The sequence below is a fragment of the Babylonia areolata genome, chromosome 4 (assembly GCF_041734735.1).
Source record: "Babylonia areolata isolate BAREFJ2019XMU chromosome 4, ASM4173473v1, whole genome shotgun sequence".
NCBI classification, from domain to species: Eukaryota; Metazoa; Mollusca; class Gastropoda; order Neogastropoda; family Buccinidae; genus Babylonia; species Babylonia areolata.
In genome coordinates, this window is record NC_134879.1 from 7590818 (window position 1) to 7607959 (window position 17142).

Below are 17142 nucleotides of genomic sequence, written 5' to 3' on the forward strand. Positions count from 1 at the left end.
TAAGCTGATGCATGAATCTTTGGAACTTCGGCTTAGACCCAGATGAAACTATACCTTTAGGAACTGCAGTCATATGTACTGCCACACAATCAACTGATGTAAAATCAGCCTGGAACATAAACTTAAATCATCAATCTCTATGGCCTGGAAGTGCAAATCCACTGAGTGTTACAACTGAAGTGATGATCATGTCGTTTGTATGCAGCATTACCAACAGCTCCAGCGTCTTGACATGGATGGAGATCGTGTGTGAAAGTGGTTGAGGAAGCGAGAGTGCGTGCGTGCATGCGTATGTGCATGTGTACACACACATGTATATATGAGTGTGCATTTGTGTGTTTTGTGCATGCTCACATGTGTACGTGTGCGTATGTGCGCGTGTGTACCCGTGTGCCCATGTGTATGTTTGCGGTTTATGAGCGTTTGTGTGTATATGTTTGTGTATCTGAGTGATGTTAAAGTGTGTGTGTGTGTGTTTGCGTGCGCATGTGTTTTCCCTGTAAGTGTGAAAAACATGGTGAGGGTGCGCACAAATGCATGCACGCGTGCACACACACACACACATACATACACACACACACAGGCCCATGGGCAAATCCACACACTCCTGAACGCAAGAAAATCTTGTGTTGTTCGGAGTGGAAATGCGCATTTGATCCGCCAATCACAAATCATCGAAAGAAATGGACATGCCTGGACAGTCTGCCGAAAATATTTCACCAGAATTTGCTTTTGGCATTTTTGTTACACGTTAGTAAAACCAGAAAGTCACAACAAACACAGAGGAAGTGTGAAACTTTGACATATCTAAATAATGATCTTAAACCAATGAAATAAAGATGGATGTGAGCTGTTGAAGATTGAATCGTTTCGTTTGCAGCAAACAACTTGGGTTCAAAAAACACTAGTATCGTATGGTGATAAAAAATATATGTATCAGATTCATATCAGTACTGTTAACTCCCCCATCCCTTCCTTTGTCACTTTTTTTTATTTTTAAAAAAATTTTTTTTTAAGCAGGAATCACGCAAAAACCATGGCTTTGCTTGTTGGCAGAAACAAAAGAAAAGCATGGAACACATGGACCGTGAAAACAAACTACTGATGCTTTCCTGATGATGATGGATTACCAGACTAAGTCCCTGAGTACATCGTTGTGCAGTTTGTTGCACTGTTGTTTGATTCTCTGAACAATCTGCGTGTCATCAGTATGGTCAGACAGCCTCTCCTCGCTAAGGAAAAAACACTGGAAAGTACTCCACCCACATCAGCAACTCTTGAACGACACACAAAAAGAGCAGTTTATCCGGGAGAGTGCTTACATCTGGAGTTAGAACGATGGGGACTGCAAAAAGGTGAGCGAAAGACGTGGCGACCTTTGCGGACCATTCTACAAAAGCTCAAGACACTTGATGTAAACTGATTCACTGCTCCTGCACAGTGGTGTGCTGAGAAAGGTGCAAATGCTGCAAGACCAACTTAAAGTGCACATCCTTGTGTTCATATGGCAGGGACTGTCACGAAGACTAAACATTGCCCAGTTGGAAAGAGACAACCCAACTATAGTCGAGAAGGGTTTTTTGGCAACTTTGTGATACCAGCTTGATGTTTTAGATTTTCAGTCAAGCTGAAACTATCAAAATTGTTTATTTAGTTTCACAAAGTGCACATTATGTACTTTGTGACTCTTGCAACCACACATCCGATGACATGCAAGTGGGATTTTCATCTCGAGAAACCATCCCCCACCCCTACCCCCAAACTCTCATCACCTCTTCCATTGCCCTTTGATGTCTCGTGAGAGTGATGAATTTTTGAACGCCCAATAACCCCACCTTATTCACAGCCATAAGTCTTGCTACAGATCTTTACAATTTCTGTGATGTGGCCTGGTGTCCTAATGGCAGATGCAAGCATGCAGCAACCAGTCTGGTGCTGTGATTGGAATGGGCTGGTCACTTTTTGTAACTTTTGTTTCTGATTTCTGGCTTTTCAAATTTTAAATGTTACCTGCGTTACGCTTGTGACACAAAAATTTAAACACCACATTTGTTAAACATTTGAGCTATTTTAGACAATTTCATGCTCTTATATCCATTATTTTGATGGATTACATACACTAACCACGCCATCTTCAGCTGATCGAATCTCCAAGCAATGCAGAAGACTGGAGTTGTTCGTCAGATTTTGTGACGCTACACGTAACGCAGTTATGGCTTCGATTTTGTGTCCAACAGTAAGAACAAAAATATAAAACATGATGCACTTGTGCAGGATAATGTTTAGAAATAAGTTTTCTTATGGTAGATAATAAAATTTCTTGTTTAAACTTAACTCAAGCTTTGTATCAAGCTGGTGATGGAGACCACGTTTGCCAGTCCCGTTTTCAGTTGCCTTTCTTTTTTTTCTTTTTTTTTTTTTTTTACCAATTTTCGTCATTTGAGCAACATTGCTTAAAATCTAGATGTTCATGCATGTTTTTCTTGATCCTGGCATTTCTTTAATGTCATTGGAAACATTTTATTTAAAATTTTTCAAAAGCCTTAATTTCAAGAGAAAACACATATGAAGTGGGGGTACCCCCAACAGTGACCAATACCAAATAATGACTCATATTCAGATAGAGTAGCAGTTCATGTGTGCAGCAGGTCATGCTTTCACTTCACAACCTAACTGTTGGGATTCGTTGAGAAATGTTGCGAGCCGCTTAGCAGATGATGTTTTCAAAGACACCATATTTGTTCCCTTCACGTTGTGTCGATTTTATGAACACATAGTTACTTCAATAAATTTTTGAGAGTCACACACACCAAAGAATGAAACAACATCCATTAAAACATTCTACAGAAAGCCTGAACTTTCAATAAAAAGGAGGAGTTTGTATTATACTCCATGTTTGGTGTTACATATACTTACCATGTCAAACTGATGCAAACTAGGCCTATGGTTTGCTCTGTTTGGCCAAATTTCGCGCGGCTAACAGTGAAAAGACCTAACTTAGTCTGGCCAATTAATTTTTTTCAATCTTTGAGTCGGAAACCCGGCTAAATTCAAAGGATCGATAGGACCCAGCTAAAGTCGCAACTTACAGAGGGTAGCCTGTAAAACCGTTGAAAACAGACTACATTCATTTGCTGTCTTGATTCAGAAGGTATGGGGGAGATGGTTAATGCCTGTTCACTGCTTATTTCCATTTATTACTTCGCAGACCGGAATTCCAGAATTTCCCTGTCTTTGTTGCTTTCAGCATGCAACTGAAATAGGGCAAAAGAGTGCAGTATTTTTCTACATGTATTTGACAGGCATGCACATGAAAACATTGAAAATACTACAGTTCCAGGGTGTTTTGTGCAAAGATACTTACCAACAGCAAAGATAAGACTTCGAAGATGCGATATCTATAAAAATCCCTATCTTTATAATTCTGACCCCAACCACTTGTTATTGTGTACAGCTAAGAATCGCTGGATGCAACTTTAGCCGGATTTTCGCATGCTGCGTCACGCACACACACACACATATATATATGTTACACAGGTCGATACATATACATTATTTAGATCTGAGAGCTAAAGATCTTGTCTTCATAAAAACGTTCTCGCTGTGACAAAGATGTGTTTTGGTTTTTTCAAAACATCATATTTAGCTCCAACTCCAAGATCTAAATAATCTAATTACAATATAATTATATATATATTTGAAAGAAAACAATATCAAAAACAACAATAATTATTATCAAGATGATGATAACAAAACAACAATGAGAAGAAAGAAAGGACATGAGAAATCAAATCATATTTTGATGCATTCCAAATGCCATACTTGGTAGCTTTTGGATGATTTATGCTTATCGATATCAATACACAAAAGCACTGCACAATTATTGACTTCTGAATGGTTATTATCAAGGCTGATACAAAACTATAGCTATTAAATATGATGCATTTTACACTTAACAAGTATTCTAATGAAAACTGCTCCAAATGAAAACAAGCATGATGGCTTGAGAAGTTTGTCTGCCATGATTGATGTCAGCTCTCATGCAACCAAATCAAAACGGTTGAAGCAAAACCACTGCGGTGATCACACTGCATCAGACTTGCAACCTGATGAAAGTACTGCATTTTCAAAACCTTCATCAGCTGATTTTGGTAGACATATTTACTGCTATATATACTGTGTCATATCTCTATCATTTTGTTAGTGTACCTTTAAGTTTACCCCATTCTTTCTACCAACTGGACTAATATTATCAATAAGCAGTGGTATGGCCACCAGTCATTTGGAAAAAAAATGATAAATCAAGGTCCTATAAGTAGCATGCACTTTTCAAATGTAAAGATTCCACAGCAATAAAAAAGTTAATAATAATAATAATAATAATGGATACTTATATAGCACACTATCCAGAAATCTGCTCTTGGTGCTTTACAAAAACGCTTTTGTTAACATAATACATCATATCTATGTTACATACACACACCAAAATGTGACTACACACACACACACACGCTGCATACATACATTTTAACATACATGTGTATCTAACAGCTACCCTAACACATACGCACACATAGGCAGGCACAAACTTACATAAACACACAATACACATTCATATATATGCATGTAATTATGTACACATACATATGTATACACACATAGTCAAGCAAAGCACAGCTAACGCAAAGGAAGTGGACCTGCCACAATTGAACTTATTGCTGAGGGAAAAGGTGAGTTTTGAGATGAGATTTAAAAGATGCGAGGGAATCAGAATGACGGAGGTTATCAGGGAGCTTGTTCCACGTCTTTGGCGATTGAAAAGAAAAAGATCTGTGTCCATAGGTCTTACTTCTAACGTGAGGTATCCTGAGAAGTCGAGTATCAGAGGAAGAACGGAGCTGGCGAGACGGGGTATAGATATGGATGAGTTCAGAAAGATACTTGGGGCCAGATCCGTTGACTGCAGAAAAGGTCAGAGTGGATAGCTTATAGTCTATTCGATCAGAAACAGGCAACCAGTTGACTGGTAAAATTCTGAAAAGAAAAATCCACTCTAATATTTAATGCATGACTGACGCCTGATTGAACAACACAGGAAATGAATGACACAGGAAACAAAACATGCAGTCCTGTATATAGTTCTGACAGTCACTTTAGCAGGAATTATACAAGATTTTTTTAAAGAAATTTTAAAGAAAAGTATAATATATACTTATCACATTTTAACAAAGCGAGCAACACAGGTAAGACCAAAAACTAACAACTGACACACACAAAGTAATACTGACCTGATGGTGTTCAGCAGAATATCAATGAAGAAATTGTAGTTGTCTGCTGGGACATTGCCTCTTGCAAGAAACACCTACAAAGAAAATGATCATTACTTCCCAGTCTAACATTCACCATTATCTTTGGTTGAAAACTGTAATGTACACTTAACACTGTAAATTCAAGCGTCTTTGAAAGATGGTTTTGTAGTAAATATAGAATAAATAAATGCTGGTATTCAGAAGAACCACAACAAGGCTCGTCTGCCACAGTCCTAGAGCCAGCAGTCCCAGGAGTCCACAAGGAGATAGCAATGTTAGGTTGTCATCAGGCCACACACCACAGAAGACCCTGCACTGCTACTGAGGCTCTTCACTGGCATTTAGAAGTGCCTGTCCTGATTCAACAAGTGCAGGACACCACCGACAAAGCCCATAGCTGATAACAATATATGTCTCATGGCCGTGCCACTTCACTACCAGTGCAGCTATTTAGTTCCAGAGTTCAGTGAGCGGGTCAACACCATCCCTAACATAGATTCAACTGGGATGGAAGAGGGAAGGAAAGGGTGTTTAGGTGTATTATTTGATTTTCATGCCATCCTATCTGTACACAAGGATTTTAGTTTGCTGTCATTTTTTGTGCACATGATTCCAGTGAACGATAACTTTAAGTGTGTCATCTAATTTATCAAACACTGTCTGATTCTTGGTGTTGGTATGTCCTTATATGCGGGTAGTAGACATTGGTTGACGTGACCGAATTTCATCAGTATTTGTGATCATGTTGCACAGCATGTGATGCATATTTCTCAATAAAATCTATTTCAATGAATAAACAAACCTTTAATCTGCACATATGTTGAAGTATGACATCAGAGTTGTCACAAATACGGTTATGACCATTTAATAATAATAATAATAGCTTATTTATATTGCGCCTTTCATTAAAATACAGTAATGCTCAAGGCACATTACATGAGTAAAATATAACAAAATTAAAAACTCCATACACAAAATCACATCCAAAAGTCTTCAACTGAAAATGCACTAAATTTTCGAACACAAATTTCATGAATTTGAATGAACTGCAACATGACATGTATGACAAGCAAACTTACCGGTAATTTTTGCTCTTTAAACAGGCATGAGACTGGGAAATTGTGACTGAGTCTGAAAGGTGGGGGACCTGAGGACCGCAGAAGGCCCCAAGTGGGGGTCCATGGGGCAATGCCCCTGGTGGGGGTCTGGGGGCGAAGCCCCCTGAAGCTGAAGGTTTTTCTCAATTTCAAACCATAAATTCTGCACTTGCGGGCCACCAATGCTGCTGAGGTATTCCAACCCACAGAAGACAAAAAATTAGTCCAATTCTTCCTAAACTGAAGTGTTTTTGCTTCCAAACCTGTAAAGTCGGCCTTGGGGGCATGATTTTCAAAATAGTGTCGTGTGTGTGTGTGTGTGTGTGTGTGTGTGTGTGTGTGTGTGTGTGTGTGTGTGTGTGTGGTTTCAATGCAACTCTCTGTGTGTATGTGAGAAAGAGAGACAGACAAAGAGATTGAGAATTGGGGTCAGCTGGACATGGGAGGAAAGAGTTAAAGTTCATGTATGTACACTGCTTTAAATACAACTCTCTGTGTGTTAAACTCTTTGTGTGAGTGAGTGAGTGAGTGAGTGTGTGTGTGTGTGTGTGTGTGTGTGTTTTCAAGGAAAATGCTCTTAGCACACAAGTTTGCACTGTACCAATATAACTGACCGTCTGGTCTCTTCAGCTGTAGTCTCTGTTCCACTGACATGCATGTGTGTTGGCTGAGGAAAGAAAGGGGGAAGAGGAATGACTGGAGGGAGGAGGGGGTGGATCTGTGACTGGTTATATCATTTTCAGCAGTCAAGGATTCTCAGCTAGAGCTAGTGGTCAGTGTCTTGGCTCAATGCCAAAATTGCCAGTGGTTTCATACCCCCCACCCTCCTCCTACACCCCTTTCCCTCAGCACTGGTGGGAGACTCAAGAGAGAGGGGAGGGGTACCTCAGCAAATCATGAAGTGAAGTCTGCAGGACAGGTGGGGGGGTTTGGGGAGTGACTTTTTTCTCTATGAAATCAACTGCTCTTCTGCTGAAAATAGCGGATCCTCTGAGAGTGCCCCAGCATGGACTCTGTGTGTGTGTGTGTGTGTGTGTGTGTGTGTGTTCAGGGGAGAAAGAAAGAGAGAGAGAGAGGCAGCAAGCGAGTGTGAGTGTGCACAACGTGTGTATGTGTGGTTTTAATTCAACTGTGTGTAAACAAGAGAGAGAGGGAGGCAGACAGAAAGAGAGGGGAGATGACAGGAGGAAAGAATGCAAGTTGTATTTGTGCATGTGTATGCACTACTTTCAAATTCAATAGATCTCTTTCTCTGCGTGTGTGCGTGTGTTTTCAATACAATTCTGTGTGTATATATGCAAGAAAGAGAGACAGACAGACAGAAAGAGGGACAGAGGGACAAAGAGAGGGGAGAAGGTGGGAGGAAAAAGTGCAAGCCTGTATGTGTGCATATATGTGCATTGCTTTAAATACAATTGTGTGTGTGTGTGTGTGTGTGTGTGTGTGTGTGTGTGTGTGTGTGTGTGTGTGTTTTCAATCTCCGTGTGTGTGTGTGCTTGAAAGAGAGAGTGTGTGTGTGAGTGTGCGCACGCATGTGCGTATTATTAAGCTGTGTGTGACTGTGTTGAGCGCTCATAATATTATGTGTGCACATGTGCAAGTGTGAAGGAGAGAGAGATAAAAAAACCCAAAAAACAGAGTATGTGTATATGTGAATGCATTCATGTGGGTTTTTTTCAAAGCGTGTGTGTGTGTGTGTGTGTGTGTGTGTGTGTGTGCGCGCGCGCATTCACTTCAACTCTGTGTGTGCGTGTGTAACTTTGGTAATCTGGCCGGCTATATGTCTCAAATCTAAATACACTGACTCTTGCCATGAATTGTCTGTACAGAAGCCTTGGCTGTGTCAGAAAAGGCACTGAGGTCAATAAGTTGGTACAAAGTTTCTGTTTCAGTTTCACTGAATCGCAACAATGTTATTTGTGCATACAGTGGCAAAGTTGGCAGCTTTTGCTGAATGAACAGAGGTTCAAGCAGATGTACCCATGGCCCTTGTGGCTTGACAGGGATGGGGATCGCGGACACAATCCGTGCGCGGACACTGAAGTATCTGTGCGTGCGCACAAGTTTGTGTGTGTGTGTGTGTGTGTGTGTGTGTGTGTGTGCGTGTGTGTGTGTGTGATCAACAACGTGTGTGCATGTGCGCACATGCATGCTTTTCACAGTGATATCAATGCATGCCATGTAGGGATCGCCTTTTGTCATCGGCATTTTGACAACTTCAACTGACCGTTAGGAAACTTTCGGACTTCGATTTTGGTGCTCTGACAAGTCACTGGATCGGCTCTCAAGGGGTCAACAAATGACACTTTTGAAAGAGCATTCCGTTTTCATTTTTGACAGATCATTGGTAAACGATATAGAACGGCCCATCGGCTTTTTCTTTCTTTCTTTTTTCTTCTAGAGAACGGATGCTCCATTTTTAATGGAAATGTGAAAACAGATCTCCGTGCCCAGACTGAAGAGTTGCACCCATACAATCTGACACCAATCGCACTTGGCCTTGCTTGCAGTGTCAATTTTGTGAATGGCGTTGCCTACCCGTAAAGTTATTATTTTATTCTTCACTTCTGTTTTCACGATCTCATCTTGCCAGACCCAGTTCCACTTATTATTCACTCCTCTATCGATCTCTGCTGCAAAAATCCTGTAATCCTTTGTGAGTTTTCTCATTTTGTCAGTGACTGAAGACGATCGACGAAATCAGGTATCTTTGCAAGTCGTGAAGCCCGCGAGCGAGTTTTGTAATCCCGACCGAATACGGATAAGCTGAATGATGACAGAGGAGCAACGGAACACTTATTCTCAATTGGTTCGCTTATCCAAACATGGGGTATTTTAGCAAACGCTGTGGGTCTGTCTTGTCGATCGGTCGGACAACCTTCGAACAACCTTCGTGGGTCGGAAAAAAACCTCAACCCCCCATCCACCCCTCTGATTTTCTCAACGGATTTACACGAATCTCAAAAATGGCCTCTGGAGCCAATTTCGGTCAGAAATCCGACTATAGTCGGAAAAATCTCATGCCTGATCTCTGATCAGGCTGGAGCTGGCCATAAACCAAAATATCCCATATGGTGATATTGGAACTTGAATCTGTGTCCCCCAGTCTTCAGACAATGTTTCTAATGTCTTCACCATGGCCGTTGACTCAGAAAAAAAAAAAAGATTAAAAAAAATGTTAACAAAATGTTAACAATTCCCAAGCTTAGTAAAAAATCAATTATGCTGCAGTTTGGCCAACATACTGAGGAAAAAGTAATAGGCAGCACAAGAATGCTTTAACCTTTTCTTGTGTGAGGAGCAAGGGGGAGTTCTGTCTGTCATCATTCGGATGAGACAGTAAACCTAGATACGGTGTTCAGCATGCACTCAGCACTTGAAAAAGAACCCATAGCAACAAATGGGTTGTCCCTGGAAAAATTATGAAGAAAAATGCACTCTGACAGTAGAACAAATACACCTGCAATCAGGAAAAAAAGGATGGTGCTGCATGATGGTAACATGCTCTCCTTGGGAGAAGCAGCCTAATTTCACACAAAGAAATCTTGTTCTGACAAAAAGTAAAAGAATACAGAACATTTATCACTAAGCATCCACTTTGTTTTCATCATCGTTACCATCACCAGCAATGTACCTTGTTGTAGCTGCCTTCCATGAGATACTGTTCCATGGACACTGGGTGCTTGATGTAGATATTGCTCTGAAGTTCTTTCACTGGCAGCAGCTCCAGTTCCTGAAATGCACACAATACTGGCTGGTCAGCTCCTGGTCACTTCACTCTAGCTGTTGGTATAGACCAGTCATTAAATTACAGTACACATCTTCTCTCTGAGCGCAGGCAAAACATCCCAGATACCCTGTAAGCCCACGGTTTCTCGCAATCACATAATTTCTCTCACTTCGAGTTTCAGAGAAATTGTGAGGGGCGCCACCACTCTGAGAGAAATGGGAATGCAAGAAAGTGTGGTCGTTCCTCTTCCACACTTTTTCTCAATTTCTCAATGTGTGAGAAAGCGTGGGAAGTCCCCCGTATTTTCAACAAAAATATTTCCTTTATCATCATCAGAGTTGGTTCCTTGTCTTTTCCCGATATAAGAGAAAAATGAGAGAGAGAGAGAAAGAAGGGAGCAACAATAACGATGATCATGATAAGGACAGTGGCATTAGCGAAGACATCAACAGTAATGACACTGAAACACACCTATTTATTCTATTTCACATAAGATGGATCACTGTAATGCATAGACCTCAAATTCAACATCAGAATCAATAGCAACAACGAAATCAAGGCAACATGTAACTCAAATAGAAATACAATATACCAAGACTTGAAGTTGAACTGAATCTTTCCTGAGGGATGTTGGGAATAACATCAAAATGATTCAAATTTCTACATGTACATGTATATATTACATGTGACAGAAAAAGGTGCTTCACAATGCTTTACCCTCACATAAGGAGCATGAAAACTGGACCAAATAGTCTTGATGTTTGTTGTGATGCTACCTTTTCTGTCCCTTTATTTATAATGTTCTTCATTTGTGTTTGTTCATAATCATCTGTTTGTGTTAGCATCCTTTCGCATGCAACTTTGCAAGATTGCACTGTAAATAGATTCTCTGTTTCATAGAAGACAATCAGAACATGAAAATATTATTTTAAAAACAGAGTAAAAGAATAACAGGTCAACCAGCCAACTAAGCAAACGCATGCACATACACACACATACATTCACACACACACACACACACACACACATACAGTGATACACACATACTCACCCTCTCACTCACTCACTCACTCACTAACATAAACATATATGCACACATTTTTAAAACCAGTACTGTGCCATCAAGCTCACCGTCTTCACTAACGTCACCATCATTTTCGTGATTGTTGTTATTGTCATCCCCCCCTCTATTTTCCTTTTCCCTCTATCAGTTTTCTCTAAGATTTGTGTTGGTAAAAGACAAGAAACCAATCCCGATGACAAAGGAAGCGTTTTTGATAAAAATCAGGAGGACTTCCAACACTTTCTCACACACTGTTACTTATGTTGTCTGTGCGTTTACTCCTGACAATGGCTGCTGAACTTAGAACCAACATGAAGCATATATGGACTGGACTCAACTGATATCACAAATTTGATTTGAAGGTTGAGGGTTTCTATGATGATTGATCGTATTTTTGTTTAGATGAAAGAGCAATATGAAAAAAATGTACCTGTGCAAATCAATAGCTGGGTTTGTGGTGTGCTGTGCTGTGTGGAGCTGCCATTTTCTCCACAGCTTAAAAAAAAATTGGGTGAAAAAAGCAGAAAACAAAACAACTCAAGACATGGCTCTTTTTACAAAAGGCATTTGGATTTAGCAGATCTTACACACACAATGTCATACAAATTTCTGTTTCAATGGTGCTCTTGGTCAACACAAACAGCAACACAACTATGGTAGCTCCTTCTGACTTACTTTTGCCCCTTGTTTAACTGTCATCTTACTTCCTATTGTTATTGCTGTTACTGTTGTTCTTATACTGTTTCTTGGGGTCATATTTCTCAATTACTACCAAGACTTACTGTGTGGAATTCTGCAAGACGGTTCTGTGACAACAAGCACAGCAAATTGAGACCCAACAACTGGTACTTGAAGGTGGACTCAGGCAGATCATCTCTGCACAAATTCATCATCCATGTTTACTCCACTCTGTTTCCATAGGCATACATAAGACATCCCTTCAATTCATCATCCATGTTTACTCCACTCTGTTTCCATAGGCATACAGAAGACATCCCTTCAGTTTTTTGTTTAACTCACTCCGGACGATGGAATGTTATAGCGTCCCTGACGTAAGGTAGCATTACGGACGACGGAACACTATTGTGATTTCAATTACAATTTTTTCCACGTTTTCCTCATGGGGTAGCATAAAAATCGCAGGTACACCAGGCATTGAGAACATGTCAAGGGTCGAATGGAAAGTTTCTTTGTGAGGTTCCGTAACTATACACTTGCTGGCCAGCCGTTGACCTTGGTACCCCACATGACATGCTAATCTGCATACATATCGAAAATAGCGTCGCAGGCGATACAAGTGGAAATTTTTGGATTAAACTAGATCATGAAAGCAGCTTTTTACTGCTGCTGAAGTGATTGAAATACTTCAAACTGAACGTTTTGACATTGACGAGGATGATGGAGACGTTGAATAAAGTATCTGCAGTAAAGAAAGCTACCAGTACAGCAAGAAAATACTGACAGTGACTCAGCTTCTGAGGGCTATGAAGAGAGGGAGGGGGGTGGGTGTACACAAGATGTGAGAAGAGGGGTCAGCGGGTCAAGTACAGGGAGTTTCGTTCAGTTACTTTGTGTTCTGTATTTTTTGTGATTGTTTTCCTAACCCTAACAAATGGGTCATCTGCACAGGAAAGCAAGGGAGAAAACTATTTGTCTGGAGTGAGTTAAGGCATGCATATTTTGTACAATACTCTCTTCAAAGAATTCATGTGCAGTGTCCATACACATACACGACATAGCCTTATGGTTCACAACTTTACCATACAGCCCAGTCTCTCACAGTCTCAGCCCACACATAAAAGTATATAACATTATTTTCATATATATGCAGATATAATTATGGCAAAAAGCAGTGCTGACATTACAGCTAAGAGATTTGAAAAGCACAAGGACTATCAATACTCAGCAATCAAAAATGCAGCTGAATAACTGTTGTTTTAAAAACATATTAATCAAAAGCAAAAACGTTTGTGCTATAATCTTGAAATAAAAAAATTGGCCAAGCAGAGCAAACTGAAAGGCCTAGTTTGCATCAGTTTGACATGGTATAGTATATGACACCAAAATAAATTTATATTGAAAAACAAACAAAAAACAACAAATCTTTCAAATGATACTGATGTAAACACTGAAGAAGAAGCCACTTGTCAAATACAAATATATCATGTACTGAACATAAGAAGCAGAGAACACATCTCACTTGTAATCCATGTAGTAGCACTTCAGCTGAGCCATGTAGCGCTCAAAGGCTGGGATATCTTGCTTTGCGATGGCCCACTGCGCACCAATCTCAAGAATGTCACCTGACAATAAATAAGAGCACAATGAAAAGAACTTACTGTGAGGTTTTTGCTGAAGTTATACAGATTGCCGAGATTGGTATGAAGTCTGAGTGGGATCATGTAAGAGAACTGAGAATACAGTTGTATCCAGTGTGGGATCATGTAAGAGTACTGAGAATATAGTATTACTCAATGTAAATATCAGGGCCAAAGCCCCTTTTGAAAGGGTGTGAGAAAATAAGCAAATTCTCTGTGGACAGCATTCAGATCATAGAACACACAAATTTGTCAAGTTGATTGTACAAATGGTGCTGGCAGAGACACAAGAGAAATATTAAGAACCAGAGGAACATGAGGGAGCTAATGATGCTGCTCAGAAAATGAGACTATTGACAGCGAATCAAATTTTAATTTTAACTTAATACAAACAGCATCCTGACTTCATACCAGTCTGCAAAACTTTAGCCCAAATCTTCTCCCTTAACTCTGTGAAGAGTCAAATGGGATGCCGCACAGAACTGTTCACCAGACTCCTCCAGGTCATTCAGCAGTGTATCAAAGACTGGGTCTCTGCAATTGTGCAAATGGTTTTCTTTCATGTGGTGTGTCTTGGGCAAGTCAAATCTGGTCGAGCCCATCCCTCTCAAAATTTGATTTTCTTCTTGGGTAACTCCCGACAAATTAGACTCTGTTTGCAGTTTTAAGATGGCTTGAATCCTACTAAGGCATTTTTCCAAAACAGAATTTCCATGGACATGTTTCACTATCAGTAGGACCTCTCCTCTACTATCCTGTTCTGCTATGATAAATTAATTTACCTCCCCACTGTTTTTCCCATGGCATTGCATCCCTGTCAGATATATGCGTTTCCTGAAGACAAATTAGGTCTAATTTATGCTGTTTAATCAGAGAAAACATTGCGTTTCTCATTAATCTGTTTTTTAGCTCTTGCGTATTCAAAGAGAGTGTATGCAGTCTACCCATTGTCTGTCACAAAGATTATTATTATCCATGTTCGATTGCCAAGTTTGTGTTTTCTTACAAGTGATGTTGTAACATCAATGTCAGTTAGTCAAATCATGACTGTATTCTTTGTCATCCTCTAAATCTGGTCTGTCGTGATGATCCAGTTGTCGTCCGTGTCTGTCACAGGATGCTGCGACCAGTGTCATGTTGCACAGCGGATCCCCAAATTTGGTGGCAATCTTTATAGCACTGGCAACATTTGATCGGATTGACACACGTTGATGCCTAGTGCCCCTTCCCCAGACATTTTCCACATCCTGCCTCTGTTTTGTGACCCGTTTCTGTACCTTGTGGAAAAGAAGCTCTAAAAGGCCCTATCTCAATAAACTTTGGAACATCAGATCAATACACATCATAAAAGGCCCTATCTCAATAAACTTTGGAACATCAGATCAATACACATCACAGTTAACATTGTACAAATGAGTAACCAATATCTTTATCTGATCTCTCTCTTCCAGTTGTTTGCATTAACAAAGGTAATTTCCAAGTACAACAGAATTGTCAGCTAAGTTAACCCTTTCGCTGCCAGGAAAATAAGATTTAAGTGAAATCTGTTTGCCAGGGTTTTTTTCCACAAAGAACGGGTATAAATTTTCAAAAAATTCTGTGCTCTTTGTTATTGGAGAAAGACCCATAAAAGTATATATTTTCTGAAAGGTAAATGAATAAAGAATACAAAACACATGTTTTCCCATTTTATATATTTTTAGTGACATACTGTTGTTTTGAAATCAGTGTTTTGTTTTTTGTCACATTTTCAACCTGTTCATTATAAACATTAGTTAGGTAATTTGCACTAAAATATATTTTCTGGACAAATTGATATCTGCACACACAAAATCATACTTGAACAACCACAATAATTTTTTTTTTTTTTTTAAATAGATACACAATGCATTGTGAATTCTCCAAGTGATAATATGGATGTGAGGCCACGCCCCCTCAGTCTCCACCCCCCTCCTCTTGACCCATCTCACACTGTCACTTTATCCAGTTCTCATCAGACTGCGCTGGCTGAGTGCCAAGAAAATCGCTCACACTGTGTCCTGTTAATAAGTCGGTCACTTTCTGTCGACTGCTACAACTGTACAGCCGGCATCACTTACTGATAGTCGTATCTTGGTCACTCTCTTGATTGCTCCCTTTATTTTCTATCAAATCATCCTATAAACGTTCATCACTGTCTTCTCCTTCGAAATTACACTTCAATTCTTTCTAAGCATCAGCTAAAGAAAGCAATCTTGGTTGATTTAGTTCACCACAATCACATGTCTTGAGCACAGCGTCAGTCCGACATTTTGTTGAGCGAGCGACACTATGACAGTAACCCAACCAACATGTTCAAAATAAAGGACTGCCTCATGATGTAGATGGGGTTTCTAGCTATGAATAGAATTTAGAAGGATTGCCCAAGCTAAATCTACCAGTATTTTTGTCAATGAACTGAATGCAAAGCAGGGAAAAGTCGGAATATTTTGATGACGAGTTTTCTTGTCATTGTGGCAGCGAAGCGTACATGCTTGCGATGACGAGTTATCTCGTCAAATACTGATATAGGCAGCCTAGGGGTTAAAGAGACTCAGAGACAGAAGGTGATCATCAGACCTCAACTACCCACTGGAAGGCAACCGGTTGCCTCCCTTAAGATGGCAGCCAGCTGACTCAAGCCAGCCTCTTGATTTCCACTCCTTCCTAATCCTATTCAGCTCGGTGGTACAAACTATAGTTACTTGCCATGGCAGCAAATGAGGAATGAGTCCTTGAATATCCAATGAGACCTGATTTTGCAAATAGGTTGGTCTGTCCTTTTTTCCCCTTTTTTCGCTGTGCACAATCATTATGATAATATATCATTTCAACTAGTTCAAGCCATCTTAAAACTACAAACAGAGTCTAATTTGAAAACTGGAACTTAAAAAACAAAAAACAAACCCAAAACACTCATCTTCTCTCACAGACTGTACCTTGCAAAGCTGCATATAACATACTGATTTTAGAGCACAATATTATTTTTACTGGCAACACAGCAAAACCTTTGCTCTCTCTCAACCAAAATTTGTTTACATAGTACACTCAGTACTCAAGTTTTACTGAATTACTCACGTGCAATCAAGAGCTCTTGCTTTGAGGGATTACTCTCATCTGTTGGCAGAAAAGTCACACCTGTCAAGGCAACCTGAAACAAATGTCACAAACAAATGAAATACAAAACAATAAACCACTAATTCTATGGAGATAATTGGGGGTATGTTTGTCTGCGTTCTCCCATGCAAGACTTAAAATCACTTGCTATCTTACTTCCATGTGAAACATTTACAATTGTGATTTTTGTTTAAAAACCAACCTGATCTAAATTCAGGGGTGTGAGAGGGACTTAATGAAAAAAGTGTACTGTAGGTGGGGGGAGGCAGGCAGATGTAGCATGGGGGTGGCGAAATGGAAAGGTGACACCTAACTGGAGGGGGAGGAGTGGGGGTGGGAGCAAAGCCCCCTGAGGCTGACAAAAGAAATGTTTACAAACCCCAATAACAGTGCAGGAATCACCAATGTTTCATGTTCTGCTTGTGTCAACATTAACTGCTGCTGCTGCTGCTTCTTTTTTTTCTTTTCTTTTTTTTATGGCACATGAGCA

General features: G+C 40.0%; 1 protein-coding gene across 1 annotated transcript in view; it reads right to left on the bottom strand.

Moving 5' to 3' along the window:
• LOC143280816 (26S proteasome non-ATPase regulatory subunit 8-like) overlaps window positions 1-17142 on the bottom strand; it is a 55339-nt gene that overhangs the window by 20136 nt on the left and 18061 nt on the right. Inside the window, exons 2-6 of the mRNA XM_076585514.1 lie at window positions 16614-16686; window positions 13400-13502; window positions 11982-12075; window positions 10041-10139; window positions 5289-5362 (exon numbers count right to left, since the gene is read on the bottom strand). Of these exons, the coding sequence (XP_076441629.1) occupies window positions 5289-5362; window positions 10041-10139; window positions 11982-12075; window positions 13400-13502; window positions 16614-16686 (443 nt within the window). The remainder of the gene's footprint in view (window positions 1-5288; window positions 5363-10040; window positions 10140-11981; window positions 12076-13399; window positions 13503-16613; window positions 16687-17142) is intronic.